General features: G+C 43.3%; 1 protein-coding gene across 4 annotated transcripts in view; it reads right to left on the reverse strand.

Annotated features, from left to right (window-relative positions):
- DOCK9 (dedicator of cytokinesis 9) overlaps window positions 1-15286 on the reverse strand; it is a 119989-nt gene extending 104703 nt beyond the window's left edge. For all 4 annotated transcript variants that reach the window (XM_071742447.1, XM_071742436.1, XM_071742466.1 and 1 more), the window contains exon 1: window positions 14929-15286. In XM_071742447.1, coding sequence (XP_071598548.1) covers window positions 14929-15042 — 114 coding nt within the window. In that variant the 5' untranslated portion in view covers window positions 15043-15286. The remainder of the gene's footprint in view (window positions 1-14928) is intronic.
- Window positions 15287-15608: the final 322 nt, after the last annotated feature.

Raw genomic sequence — 15608 nt, forward strand, 5'->3', positions numbered from 1 at the left:
GCCAGGGAGATCTTCCAATCAATTATGTTACTACAAAACAGCATGGATGTTCTGTCTTCAGAAATGCCATCACTGTTGCAAAATACTTCAGAAAGACACAGGCCCCTATCTGCATGAGAAGATACTTCAGGCAGGATTCAAGCATCCTGGTCCTAGCATAAGAGCCACAAAAATATCCTTAATCTCTTAAAACATTAGAAGTAAATAATTACAATTTTACCTATAATATTGTCCTTAATATTGACATGACCAAACTGATGCCATCTTGACAGGAGTGAACATCTGGTTCCTTGAAGGTCTTAACACATCCTGACTGAATTCAGCTTTTCACAAAGCATGACAGTATTTGTAGGTGGGGCACTACCTCCCATCTGGCAGCTGCCTGTGTATCAGCTCAGAATGCCAGAGATGTGGGCCTAAAGCTTCTTCAGCCCCAAAAGATTTAAACCAACAAGACTTATCACTCTTTGTAGTGCCTTGACAAGCAGATGGATAGCATATCAAAGCCAACATACTTGCTTCTGCCTAAAAGCAATGCTGCAGAAAGAACTGAAATCTAACAGCTCTTCAAGAAGGGATGAACAGGAACATTCCTTGAGAAAAAAAAGAAAAATTGGGTGCTGGTTCCTATTACAAGGGCTCTTCTAGCTGTGATTGCTTCATGAAAATTTCATGGAAGAGCTTTGTTGGGTAATTTTCTTTAGGAACTTAATGTTTCTTTTTAAAGAAAGAATAGGCTAAAAGCTGTTTTGTGGCCACAACCGTGTGTTTTACCGTCTTAAGAGAATGTTTAAACTCGTAAGCACCTGATTTGTCAAAACTACTGCTGAGGGTTTGTTTGGATATGGACTATTCTTAGTAACGCTCACATACACTGTCACATACACTTTCCAGAATGGCAAGGAGGAGGATACAGGGAACTACCAGCTGATCAGATTAACTCCAGTCTCCAGAAAAATTATGATGCAAACCCTTCTGGAAGCCATTGCACAACATATGAAGAATATGAAAAATAAAAACCATAGACTTACCTTGGACAAATTATGCCTGACCAACCTTTTGCTTTCTGATATGGCTGGCTCTTGTGGACCAGCTGACAGCAATGGACATTGAATACTGTTACTAAATTAACAAGGTTTCTGACACAGCCGTCCATAGCATCCTTGTAGCCAAATTAGGCAGATGCAGTCTAAATGAGTGGATAACAAGGATGAAACACTGTTGGACAGCAAGTAGAACATGCAGAGTAGGCTACTCAGTACAAGATAGATATTGACATATTGGACTCTAATGGAGGGCCATCATGATGGCTCAGGGGCTGCAGCATATGATGTATGAGAAAAAAAAATCTAAGAGACCTTTAATAGCTTAGCCTTAAAAGAAAGCTAGAGTGAAATCTTATTGCTGTTTTCAAGTATCTAATGGGAAGGTAGTAAGAGGATAGAGCCAGACTCTTCTTGAAAGTACAGTAAAAGGACAAGAGGCAAGAGACACAGAATATTCCATTTGCATAAAAAGATTTCATTATTTTTTTGAGGGTCATTGACTACTGGGGTTACCTTTTTTTTTGTCTTAGTGCATACTGAAACAGATTGGCATAGTCTCTGAGCAACCTGCTCTAACCAGATCTATTTTGAGCAGGGGATTGCATTAGGGGACATTCAAAGGTTTTCCTTTCAGCCTGCAAGCTTCCATGACCCCGTGGCATTACACTGGGCAGCCACACACTACCCAAGGAGACAAACTCCAAGAGAATTTCATACTTCATATTTCATACTTCAGAGGAAAGCTGGTGTGATTATTCCAGGAGGTAGTCTTGAGAATATCATGCCAGGATTCCCATGCAATTTTTTCACCAAAAATCTGCACACTTAGCAAAGGTCTAAGAAAAGCTTTATATCCAACAGAAACAAGTAACTCCTGTGACATTAGAGATACTAGGTATACCAGCAGGCTGAAGACCAAAGGCAGCTTATCACTCACATGACATGCCCTTCAAGACAATATCAAAAGTAAAAAGTAAAAAGTAATACTTATGAATTTTGCCCTGTCTAGTCAAGGAAGCTGTCACAGCTGACTAATATCACACATTTTTTCTTTAATCTACAAACAAGGAAATGCTGGTGTCTGTTATGCCTTTCCTACATTTAGAGAAGATGGTGGGAGGCATAACTGATGCGACCCAAGAAATGCTATTCCAAATATTGCCTACATGGTATTATGTATGTGCTTATGGAGAGACGAACACAAATTTAAAAATTTAAAACACTGCTAGTCACAGAATGCTAAATATCTGAGTTAATAATTTTATTTCACATGGCTGAGAGCTGCAAAAAAGTCAGTATTCTCATCCATGACTAACATACATTTTCATCCACAGATGAGCACTGGGAGCTGACAGTAAAGTGTGCACCTTAAGTTCAAGCTTAACTTAAGTATATCTTTATGACAGACATACCAAGAACAACTCAAAGAGCTTGAGGAGGTTGTCCAAGTCAATCTAAACACAAGAAATCAACATTTATTACTAAGCATGAGACACAAAACACCGAGCACTTTTAACTTTTATATATATAAAGTCATAACACAGGCTTTCTGGTATTGAAATATGCTCCCTGGTCTCCATCTAGTGGCCAGATAACTTTCAGATTTCTGAAGCTGAAGTGATTATTCTGAGCACTTAAATAACTGATAAGATAACCCAAACAGAAATTTATCATTATTAGAGAGCTACAGCACAAGTTGCCAATTATAGGATATTATTTTCAGAAACACTCAGGAAGCCATGCCAGAATAAATGATGGTCAACAGCACAGTAGACTGGAAAACAAAGCAAAACAAAGCAAAACAAAACCCGACTTTTTTAATAACCTTAGTTCAGGGAAGAACAATAGAAATGTCAGGGCTCATACATTTTTTTTATACTTTTAATCCCTCTATGGAGGTGATTCAGATTCAAGTCTCTCTCCTTCCCTTTGTTCCTCGTTCAGTCAGGAATAAGTTCCAACTTCCCCTCCAGCAGACTATTAGCTGCCAAAACATTACCTTGAATGTATTGTCTCCTGAACTTTAAAAGCAAGACTGTACACAGCAGGATTTACTATTTTTTTCCTATTAGAAGCCTTATATTCCATGTCAGAAAATGCTTACTGCTTCATGCTATGTATAGAGCTATATATATATATATGCTCTGGCTGGGAAGAAATTAACATATAAGATTTATTGATCCATTTAAGACCATATAGAATACCAGAGCAACACTCCAAGGTGATAACAAGCATGGCAAGCAAGAATCCCAAGACAATTTTTGAGAGAAACTAGAATAGCATGCTCCAAATAATTACAATGTGTGTCATCTCTTCATTAACCTGAACACTCTTTTAAAACTCACTGATGTTTTAGGTTCAATGTGATTTTAAAATTCCTCTTGGATTAGCAAACAGTAAGAGTGGAACCTTCTTCAGCATTCTTAAAGACACACACACTACCATGATTTTTAGTCAAACCACCCTACTAAATCAGATGGTGCTATGCTACACAGGTATTAGTGCCAATGCAAGCAAGTGCAACTGTGCCTGGTAGAAAGGTCTGAAATACCACTTGTCATCATCTCTGTCCTGGGGCAAATAGGGAATGGGTTAGGTGAGGTAACTTGCAGTCTTACTTTCACAAAGATTTGGTTCTGTATCATTCTGCTGCCTGGCTGTAGTCACGACCATGCCCACAGAGAAGCCTAGAAAGGCATCAAGTGAAGTGCAAGCAGATTCTCTGCCAGGATCAGTGCCCTAGTGAGGAACAGTACTTCTTCTGAAACCAAGGGATATAAAGACCATTATGCAACACTATAGAACAAAGAGCCCAAAAGAGCATTGGCAATGTCATCAAACTGGAAAATGGATGACTACTTTTCCATCACCTTAAAAGCAAAGCCTCTTTTCTATATGCTAATATCCCTAATGCTAGCTAGCATTTCCAATTGACTTTGGATTTCTTTACCAACTTGTTAAAACAAGACTGAGAACTGTCTCACTAGCTTCTGCCTCTCCCACTGAAAACACCCAGTTGTATTTTTCCTATGTACATTTCAATACTCCTTTCAGCTCACCAAGGGCAGCTGTGCCCTTAACCAATAATGTAGCAAGATGATATATCTCAATGTCAAAACACAAACATCCAAAGGCAGTCAAGGCTCTGGACTTGCAAGGTAAAACCAAATTAAATATCTACAAAATCAGGTACATTGAGTTCCAGGTTTCAGAAAATTCACTTAAGAAAAAAGGATTTTCAATATATTGCATCCTACACTGATATAACCAGATATTTAAAAGCTTTCTCTATTTGAAATTATGCAAGCATTATCCATTCAGAGTATAATTAATGTGTAGCCCTTCTTTGTTGGGGGGATAGTAGTAAAGTACAGTAGTAAAGTTATCCTGTCTTCTCTCTGTTTTCACCAAATAACTCTTTCACATCCACAAAGTACATGGAAGTACTAAGACCAGTTTACTCCGTGCCACAAATTTCCCAACCCAGGCCAGTATCAGACAAAATGTCACCTCCTCTTAAGGCAAGAGCAACACCTGAGTGTCAAAAAGAACCCAGAAGTACTCAAAGCAGAAACTAAGGATTATTTATTTACAGCAATGGATCCGTATCACAGGCTCCTATGTATTGTAGCAGATCTGGATCCACATTATTCCTTCTCTGCTTTGTAGTGACTAAACTTAAAACCTTCACCTATTTTTTAAAAATCATTTTGGGAGAGGGTCTGGTATTGTTTTTCTTGTTTGGTTTGGGTTTGAGGAAGACTTGTGTTTTGAAGTGTACTTTGGCTGCTTAGTTAATTTTATGCTAGGTCACTTCATATTTCCACTGCATGAACAACTATGTTTCTTAGTATAAGAAACTTCAAAAGGGACTATTTGCCTTCAGCTTGTTGGGACTGTAACATCGTTTATGCACAAACCCATTCATCCCTGAAAATTTCAAAAAAGTTCAGAAGAGTGAAGTATCGTTTTGAACAGTGAATGGTTTGGTTGACTTAGTTTCCCTTATTTTTTAATTTCCAGAATTCCTTCTTAGAATCATATGGTGGGTTGACCCTGGCTGGACACCAGGTGACCACTAAAGCCACTCCATGACTCCCCTCCTCAGCTGGACAGGGAAGAGAAAAATATAACAAAAGGCACATGGGTCAAGATAAGGATGAGATCACTCAGCAATTACCATCACAGGCAAACCAGACTCAATTTGAAGAAATTAATTTATTACCATTCAAATCACAGAAGGGTAATGAGAAATAAAAACTAAATCTTAAAACACCTTCCCCTCACCCATCCCTTCTTCCCAGGCTTAACTTTATTCCCAAAGTGTACACCTCCTCCCCCCCAGCAGCACAGGGAGACAGGGGATGAAGGCTGCAGTCACTTGGTCACATATTGTTTCTGCTGTTCCTTCTTCCTCAGAGGGAGGAATCCTCACAACCTTTCCCTACTCCATCGTTGAGTCCTCTCTCACAGAAGACAAACTGCTCCACTGTGGGTCCCTTCCATAGGGTGCAGTTCTTCAGGCACAGACAGCTCCAGTGTGGGCTCCCTACAAGGTCACAAGTCTTGCCAGCAAACCCGCTGCAGTGTGGACTCCTTTCCACAGCTCCACAAGTCCTGCTTTGGCATGAATTTCCCATGGGCTGCAGGTGGATTATCTACTCCTCCATGGGCTGCAGAGGGACACCCTGCCTCACCACAATTTTTGTGACAGGCTGCAGGGGAACCTCTGTTCTGGCACCTCAAGTACTTCCTCCCCCCCCTTCTTCACTGACCTTGACGTCTCCAGAGCTGTTGCTCCCACATATCCTCTCTCTTCTCATTACTAGTGGTGATGTGCAGGTTTTTTTTTCTCCCCTTCTTAACTATGTTATCACTGTTGCTGGTGGACTAAACCCTGGCCAGTAGCAGGCTCACCTTAGAGTCAGTCAGGTAGCACTGGCTCTGTCGGGCACCGGGGAAGCTTCTAGCACCTGCTTGCAGAATCCAACCCTGTAGCCCCCCTGTCTACCAAAACCTGGCCACACAAAGCAAATACAAATCATCGCTAGAAGAAATTTTTGAAAAGTATTGCAAAACCTGTTAGGGAAAAAAAAAAAAAAAAAAAAAAAAAAAAAAGACTAAACCATGTTTCCTTGATTTACGCACAATTATAAAGCTGAAATTTGTTCCAGAACCACCAGCATTGACAATATTGTACATAACAAGATTCACTTTACCTTTAACCTTTCCACAGAAATTCTGTAAATCAGATTTTCCAATGTTCAGTCTCAACTGACTTATTACTTCCCCCTCAATGCCTCAAGATAAGTGAAGGTTCTGGAAATTTTATTTATTTATTTTACACAAAACAGTTGTTCCAGGGGCTGAATAAGAAATGCCCTTCTTAAACTACCTGGCAATCTTTCCTTCAGCTGGTGAGCAGGGAGAAACTCTTGATGGTCCTTTGGGCTCAGAGAGCTAAAACTAGAATTCCAGATAAGGCCTTGATTTACACTGACACCAACAAGTACTCTAGTCTCGCCAGTCTGAATCAGCCTGTGGTCTGCTTGCTTCCTCAGAACACAAAGATAAGATTACTTTGTGCTTAAAAAGCAAACTAATACCTTACAGAACAAGTACACAGAGAAATCCAGTTCTGGACCAACCAGTACAAGAGAGCCAGGGATGTACAGGGAGGGCCACAAAGATGATGAATTGAAGAATCTCTCCGATGAGGCAATCCTGAGAGAGCTGGAAGTGATGCCATCCAGAGGGACCTCAACAGGCTGAAGAAGTGGTCTGGCAAGAACCTCATGAAGTTCAACATGGGCATGTAGAAAAAGCTGCACCTGGAGAAAAACAATCCCAGGTACCAGTACAGGCTTGGAGCTGACTGGCTGAACAGCAGCTTGGCAGGGAAGGACCTGAGGGTCTTGGTTGGACACCAAGTTGAACATGAGCCAGTAACATCCCCTTGTGGCCCCTAATGGTATCCTGGCACTGCATTAGGATGTGTGTTGCCAGCAGGTCTGAGGGAGGTGGTCCTACTCTTCTGCTGAGCACTGGTGAGGACACACCTGGACTGCTGGGTCCAGTTCTGGGCCCTCCAGTACAACAGAAATAGACATACTAGAGAGTCCAGTGAAGAGCCACAAAGACGATGAACTGAAGGATTCCCCCAAGAAAATGCTTAGAGAGCTGGGACAGGTCAGCCCGGAGAAGAGAAAGCTCAGGCATGGGTCTCATCAACGTATACAAATACCTGAAGGGAGGATGCAAAGAGGACAGAGCCAGAATCTGCTCTTTGGTGCCCAGTGACAGGACCAGAAGAAATCAGCACAAACTGAAACACAAGAGGGTCCCTCCCTCTGAACATTAGGAAACACTTTTTCACTATAAGGATGACTGAACACTGGTACAGGTTTCCCAGAGAGGCTGTGGAGATACTCAAAAGCTCTGGGGAACCTGCTATTTGTGACCCTGCTTGAGCAGGGGGTTGGAGAAAACAACTTCCAGAGGTCCCTTCCAGCTTCATCCAGCCTGTGATTGTGCGAGAGAACCACACCCCTGGTTCGCACCACATCCTTTGGAGAGATTTCCTGGTGCCTTTTTTTTAATTATTTTATTCTGGGTATTGTACCAATAAGCCCCAAGGCAACACCACTACCTTACATACAGCATTACTCACAGAATGGTTAGCTTCACCAGTCTGAGGTGCCAGATCCAGATTTTTCAAAGGCTCTCAATTTCTTCTTTCTCATTTTTCCCCTCACTTGAACTGTCTGAGCCTCCAAACTAGGCAGCAATCTCTCTGGACACAGCAGGAGAATGCAGAAGAGTGCATCTGGATTCCCCATTCCTCCTCTTGCATCTGATTCACTGCACACAGATGAAGAAATGACAAACAGTTCTAACAGATGCAGTAATTCATCCTTACGCCAACAAAGAATCCCATCCCCACCCCTGCAGTCAGATTAAGATTTTCATTTTCTATTGTTTCTGCAGCAAAACTATTTCCTTCAACATGTGACAATAGGAATGTAGCAGAAGACAATCACAGCTACATTTGTTGGATCTCCATAGCTAAACCTTTGTGCTCTAGAAGAGTTTTCTTCATAAAACTCCCCCCAGAGCTTTTGCTCAACTTTCAGATGACCTTTTGATGTCTAGTAAAGTTTATTTCCAAAGCAGAGTACATTCTACCAATGAAATTCTGGCCCTTGCTTTGTACAAGAAATCTCATCCATAACATTGCCCGCGTTGGTTTTTAATAACTCTAAGACTGTTCACTTATTGTTTTGTTGTAGTCTTTTTTTTCTTAATATTACAGGAAGTCTCTATTTTGAGACAATATATCTCACTTTCATTCTCATGAAAAGAACTTTAAGGTCCCTTACAGCCCCTTGCATCCAGTTGGTGGCCAGTCACCAGTGGTGTCCCCCAGGGATCAGTGTGGGGCCCAGTTCTACTTAATATCTTTATTGATGATTTAGATGAGGGCATTGAGTCCATCATCAGCAAATTTGCAGATGACACTAAGCTCCAGGGAAGTGTCAATCAGCTGGAAGGCAGGAGGGCTCCGCAGAGGGACCTGGACAGACTGGAGAGTTGGGCTGATTCCAATGGGATGAGGTTCAACAAGGCCATGTGCTGGGTCCTGCACTTTGGCCACAACAACCCCATGGGGAGCTCCAGGCTGGGCACAGAGTGGCTGAGAGCAGCCAGGCAGAAAGGGACCTGGGAGTCTGGATTGACAAGAAGCTGAACATGAGCCAGCAGTGTGCCCAGGTGGCCAAGAAGGCCAATGGCATCCTGGCCTGTATCAGGAACAGCGTGGCCAGCAGGCCCAGGGAAGTGATTCTGCCCCTGTACTCAGCCCTGGTGAGGCCACAGCTTGAGTCCTGTGTCCAGTTCTGGGCCCCTCAGTTCAGGAAGGATATCGAGGTGCTGGAGCAGGTCCAGAGAAGAGCAAGGAGGCTGTGAAGGGATCCAGCACAAGTCCTGTGAGGAAGGGCTGAGGGAGCTGGGGCTGTTCAGCCTGGAGAAGAGGAGGCTCAGGGGAGACCTCATCACTCTCTACAACTCCCTGAAAGGAGGGGGTAGCCAGGGGGGGGTTGGTCTCTTCTCCCAAGTAGCTCCCAGTAAGACAAGAGGGCATGGACTTAAGCTCTGCCAGGGGAGGTTTAAGTTAGATAGTAGGAAGAAATTATTTACAGAGAGGGTGATCAAGCATTGGAATGGGCTGCCCAGGGAAGTGGTGGATTCTCCGTCCCTGGAGATATTTAAAAAGAGACTGGATGTGGCACTCAGTGCCATGTTCTGGTAACTGCAGCGGTAGTGGATCAAGGGTTGGACTTGATGATCTCTGAGGTCCCTTCCAACCCAGCCGATTCTATGATCAAAATATAATCCCACAGCTTTCTCATTATGCGATACCTACCACTGCTTCTTAGATTATTAAATTTAAGATACTAACTACATCCACACCTCTGGACTAAGATAGAATATAAGCCTCCGTTAAGAAACTTATCTATCCTCTAAATTAAGGTCTAAAATAAGTTACATAGTCTGAATTATTAGAGTATCTTCTCATCTTTAGATATCTCAAGAATATTTAAATGAGAAAGGTATTGTGTGGGCTACTTGTGCATCTTTATGCCTTTTCTGCCTTGCACAATTAATGCTTGACATTGACAACCTGAAGGGGGTGAAAGAGAATGAATTTGCCTTTACCCTCTTCCAGAAAATAATAACAAAATAAAGAACAAGTGACAAGAATGATCTAATGCTGCTGAATGGTTAAATACATTTTTGTTCAGACAGAAAAATATCTGTCCTGTATTTTCTCCCTCATATTCCTGTTCTGAATTAGAAGCTAACTGACATTTAAATTCAAGTAAGATTAATGGTATTTATTAATAGAAACTTTAGTACCCAAGCCCAGCCTGTACTCAAGTCCAGCCTCTGACTTCTCACAAGCACAGAAATCATACCCATTGTATCTTACCAGTGTCAGTATTGCCAGGAATAACTCTTTTTACTAGTATTTTGTATTTAATCAAAGTTTTTCTATACATGTTGCTAAAATAAAATTAGCACCCTTATAGAAAAGATCTTACTGTCTGCCAATTTTTATTTCCTCCAGGAAAGGCAAGCAATACATACCATAAACTAAAATTACCTCTCAGGCTTACGTATCAGGGTTTTTCCCTGCAAGTAGAGAAAGCACAACAGTTTAAAGAGTGACTGAACAAGCAACACTGTTCACATCGAGTTCCTCCAAGATGAGATGTGTTAGGATGGTGTTCCTTGTCAGCAGTGGGTTTTCCTGTAAAATCTTGAGTGTCAGTTCACATCTGCCTGGTTTCACTCATTCATTCATAACAATTTGCTTCTTCCAAATTCCTTAGGTAGATAATTTCACTTTCCATTTACAGAAAGTTCAAGCTTTATCCATGTTTCCAGCTTTTCTGTACCTATCAGCTCTAAAAAATTCCAGTCCTCCCTCATCCCTTCAGCATGATTGCACACCACTTTTGAATTCCTACTTTACTAAGTAGGCAAGACATCAACTATCTCTTTCTACACATACACTGCAACTGAAATCTTGCAGTTAATGGGGTTCCAAATGCTCCATTCATCATGCACAGAGAAGCCACTTTGCAGGAAAGCACACAAGCCCTCTGTGCACGGGTCATATGAAAGGATACATGAATCAGAAAGAAAAATACCAAACTAAAATGAATACCACATAACCCACCCAGAAACTTTAATTTTTGGAAGCACACCATGTAAAAACATTGTAATAATGTACCTATCCATCTTTTTTTATGGAGCTGACATTCACAGAAAGTAGAGAAAGTTCGAAAGACAAAGCTGACATCATGTAAAAATCAAGAAGTCTTCTTTAAAACAAAGCAAGAACATTAGTGAGTTTAAGACTTGTCAGGAGATCTAAGCATTGTCTTTTATGGTATCCTGATTTTCCTCCACATCTGAAAAGCTCAATTTCTGCAAAAGTTCTAGAACTCAAGAGCTCTACCAGATACCCAAAGTTAACATACAAAGCCCAAGGTGGTACTAATGTATTATTATTCCAGCTTTCAAGTACTCAGACCTATTTTATATGTCCAAATCAAGAAGGAGAACTGCACAGAACAATCTGGGAATCACTCACACTTCATCCTGTTTTCCCATATCTCAGGCTTCTTCTGTACGATGTTAATTATGACACAGGGGAGAACTTTTGCTGCATTATTTAAACATTTTCATTACCTATGTATTTAATAAGGCCATTTTATTGACAGCTAAGCAAAAGCAAACCAAATGTGGTATGACAACCATTTTCTCAATTATTTATTATGCTTCAGTATCAGCTCAGTTTAATATAGGGTAAAACACAATTTTTCTCTCTGGGATAATTTATCATAAACATATTACTGAACAAGATACCACATACCACCCCTGAAGTCCTCCTGATCTGTATACAACACACTTTGGACAACTCAACACCATTTAAAGATTACGCATAAAACTAAAACTGCACAGAAAGCTTCTCTTGGTAAGACTATTGGTTTATGAAAAAGACTTCTCATCCCCATAGTCTTCCTCCCCAGACAAAAATGTATTTGGGTGGCCAGAGGCATTATCACATTAAATCACGTGGATGGACTGAAGTCAAAACAGCATCAACAGTGCACAAGACAATGTTCATCAAGGATGCTTCTGTCAAGCAGAAAATAGCAAAAACTCCACCCAAATAATATAGATTATGTGCCACATACCATAGGGAAAAGCTGATTTTGCCAAATAAGCTCTCAGTTCAGCCAACCAAACTGTACTTGCTGGTCCAACAAGCTACATCTAAGAGCAGGAACCTATGAGAAGTGAAATGCTGACAAGATAGCTTCTTTCTGTGACAAAAGCTAGCGTGGCTAACCACATCTGCTTAATGTTTTTTTACTACTCAGCCAAGCTGTTTAGTCTATCAGTTGGCAGAAAAATCTCTCAATTTAGTTCCAATATGAAGAGCAATCCGAAAATTATTATTTTTTTAAAGCGTAGAGTAATACATTTTCAATGGTAAAAATGGATGGAACTGTTAGAAAGTAGCCACAATAACAAGTTAGAGAATATATACAGCCTCAGAGGTATTAGCAGTTCACTTTTATCTGCTAGTGCAAGACATGACTGGATGATTTGCATCACTGCTCAGTATATTCTGCTGCAGAGATGCATGGTCAGAAGCAATAAATACTTGGTTGCACACATCTGGACAGCTCTCCCATCAAGGGCTGCTCGTCTGAGTTCATTCTTTCCCACTTCGGGATCCCACACTGCAAGCCTAACCAATGAAAACCAGTTTCAGCAGTTTTTCAGTACTGGAAAACTTCAGAATTTATTAGAGTGAGCAATGACAGTGAGTTCACATTATATACACCAATGCTGAATAATGTTTTAAGCTAGACATTTTGTTGATGACCCAGATCAAAAAATCCTATTAGGGTGCTTTATCAAAGAGCTTTGAGAGTCAGCCTAGGAAAGGAAGGGTGTCTTAATATTTTGTTAAAGCCATGCATCTGAATGGAATATTCCACAACCCCTATAGTACTGGCAAGAATTCTCTGCTTACCAGGTCAGCCTAAGAGATTTTTCTGATGATAGAGTCCAAAAATTCCAACAGTCAAGAAATAGGTCAACCTGTCAAGTTTACAAGAGTGTATGTTTTTAAAAGTCTTTGTTGAAAAAGAAAGACTGTCCCATCTAAATTTCTTCTTAAAAAAAAAAAAAAAAATACAATTTCACTCCAAACATCACAATGCTCAACAAGAGCTACAGTACATTCAACAGAGGAAGAAAAGGTAAGAAGATAAAAGTAAACCTGCAACCACTGGCCTTTTAAACATGATTTAAACAGTGTGTGCTCAGGAACATAGGAGTTCAGTGATAAAATGAACAGCATTCAAGATAGCAGGAAAGACAAAACAGCAGGGGCAAAACATAGCTGAAACAGGAAGGTGAACTTCAGCACAAGACTGTACAGGAGAGAGATGGGGATCAAGCTAATAGAAAAGGATCACAAACCTGACATGAATGTTAAGTCACCATGAATGTCGCTATTTTTGCTTTCTAAAATAGTGATGGAAGACCTTAATGCAGAATAAGACTGAGCCAGTACACCACTTCAAACCATCACTTATTTCATCTACTTCACATTCTGCAGAATATGCTGTCATGGCAAAAATACCTGGAATATAAATTAATACCATTCTATTACGTATTTTATCAACCTGAATTCCCCAGCTCATCTCAGTGACACCAGTCATAAGTGAAGTAAGGAAAAAAAACTTATGAAAGGGGAGGGCAGGATGGCAGATTACTCTTGTGTCATGAAAATACCTAAATCCCTCAATATGAACATATTTCTTAATATATATGTCCTTCCATTCTTCCCAGGAAAGACTTGATTCCTGGAGAAGCATTAATATATACTGGATGCTCATTACACATATATTTGCTAGTGTCCTGTGGAAAGCTGTCAGTACTCAGGCAAACCCTAAACTATACGTATTAGGTTTTCTATTATGTATTCTGTGACCAGCAATTAAATACAGAGTAATTTAATTTTAAAGCCATTTGCTTTATTGCGGAAAGGTATTTGCCTTTGATTTACAGCTAGAACATTTGTTACTCACACATCACCTAGCTAGGACAAGGCAAACAGTGGTCTGACAAGCAGTTAAAAAAAGTTAGACAAGACTGTACCTAGCATTAGCAAGAGTGAAGAACAAATGACAGATCAGCTTCCAGTGTCAGGAACCCCAGCACCAAAACCTCTCTACCTTCACAGGGTTAAGTGCTTACCGAAACATTCCCCTTGGAGATAACAAAACCACACGGAAAACACGTGCATACCATGAATAAGAGCCCCAAGAGAGAAACTGAAAAATCTTGCTGAGGCTGTTTAAGACGTCGTCACCTAGGTAGAGCCAGGCCAAAAAAACATACCTTTCTTCCTCTCTCGGTCCCAGTTGCCTCAGTTCACCACCTAACACCTTCGTGAAAATTTACTCTCAGCAGTTTAAATTAAACTATTGCGCCCAGTTGTGAACTGGCAAGAACAAGCACCATGTGCAAGCACAGTACAGACAGCAGGGACAAATAACATATTAAAACATTCCCGCTACGCTTGCCAGCACTCATCTTTCATTCTGTACGATACACACAAACACAAAAAAAAAAAAAAAAAAGAAAAAGTGTTCTGGTTGTAAAGCGTGCAGCCAGTAGTAAGATGAAAAAAAAAAAAAAAATTATAATCACTTTTCCACCACTATTTTCACGCGCGACGAAGCCTTTCAGTCAAAAGGGAATAAGAGCCAATTGCACCCGCTCCACAGGTAGAGGAGGAAGGCGGCAGGTCAGGGTGAAGAAGGGGCGGCTTCTACCCGTAGAGCTCCGTCGGCCGCTGCCGACCCCCATTCACCTCACGCCGAGAAGTTCGCAGCAGGGAGGGCGGGAGCGCCCGGCCGCGCACAACGCATCCCAGGGCGCCCTCGGCGCGGCCGCCGCTGGCAGCGAGCGCCCGGTCCCGCCTGCGGCTGCACCCGCTCCTCAGCCCGCACGCAGCAGCCTCCGGGGAAGCCGAGGAGCCACCAGCCCGCAGCGGGGCCGCACTGGCCTCTCCCCTCATTCCCCCCCCCCATCCCGCTGCCGTGACAGCCCGGGCGGGCCCGGGAGGGATCAAAGGGATCGTCTCCTTCTGGGTCACCGCCTGACCCTCACTCCCCCCCCGCAGCCTTAAGAGGCCCCGGCGGCGGCTGCGGCGGCTGCTGCTGCTCCCCCCCCGCGCCAATCCGTCCGCAGCCTCTGCCGGGCCGGGCCGCCCCCACACCACACTCACCAAGAGGACGGAGCCGCGCACCACCTCGGAGACGCTCTGCCGCAGTTCGGCCGCCGTGCCGGGTTTGCTCAGCGCCCGCGTGAACTTCCGAGTCTCCGGTGCCACCACTGCCATGGTTGTTGTTGTTGTTGTTATTATCACTGCTGCCGCTGCCGTCGCCGCCTCCGCTCTCCTCCGGGCCGGTTCGGCCGCTGCCCTCACGGCGCGGCCGCCGGGCGGCCCCTCAGGCGGCGGAGGGAAAGAGGGAGGGCGGGAGGGGCGGGCGCGAGCCCCGCCGGCGGGTGCCGCAGGCGGCGCCGCCGCTCCTGGCAGGCACCAGGCACCAGGTAGCCCCTCCCCCTCCTCTCCTTCCCCCCGCCCCCCCCCGGGATGCGCCCCCCCCCCACCTCCTCCGCAGGCACCCGCGCAGCCGCCGCGCCGGGGCCCGATTGGGAGGGAGGGGGGGGGCAAAGGGGGGAAAGGGGCGGGGCCATGCGCGCGGCGGGACGAGGCCCCGCCCCCTTCTGCCCCCTCACCCCCCCACCCCCCCCACCTGTTCCCGCAGGCGCTTTTCTGATTGGGCCTCCCCGTTACCTGCCCGGCTGCGATTCCCCACCCTCATTGGCTCAGCGCGGCACCGAGCCCAAGGTGAGGGGCGGGGCCGCCTGCGGACGGAAGTCGCCGCCCTTTGCCGGGCAGAC

The sequence above is a fragment of the Heliangelus exortis genome, chromosome 1 (genome assembly GCF_036169615.1).
Source record: "Heliangelus exortis chromosome 1, bHelExo1.hap1, whole genome shotgun sequence".
NCBI lineage: Eukaryota > Metazoa > Chordata > Aves > Apodiformes > Trochilidae > Heliangelus > Heliangelus exortis.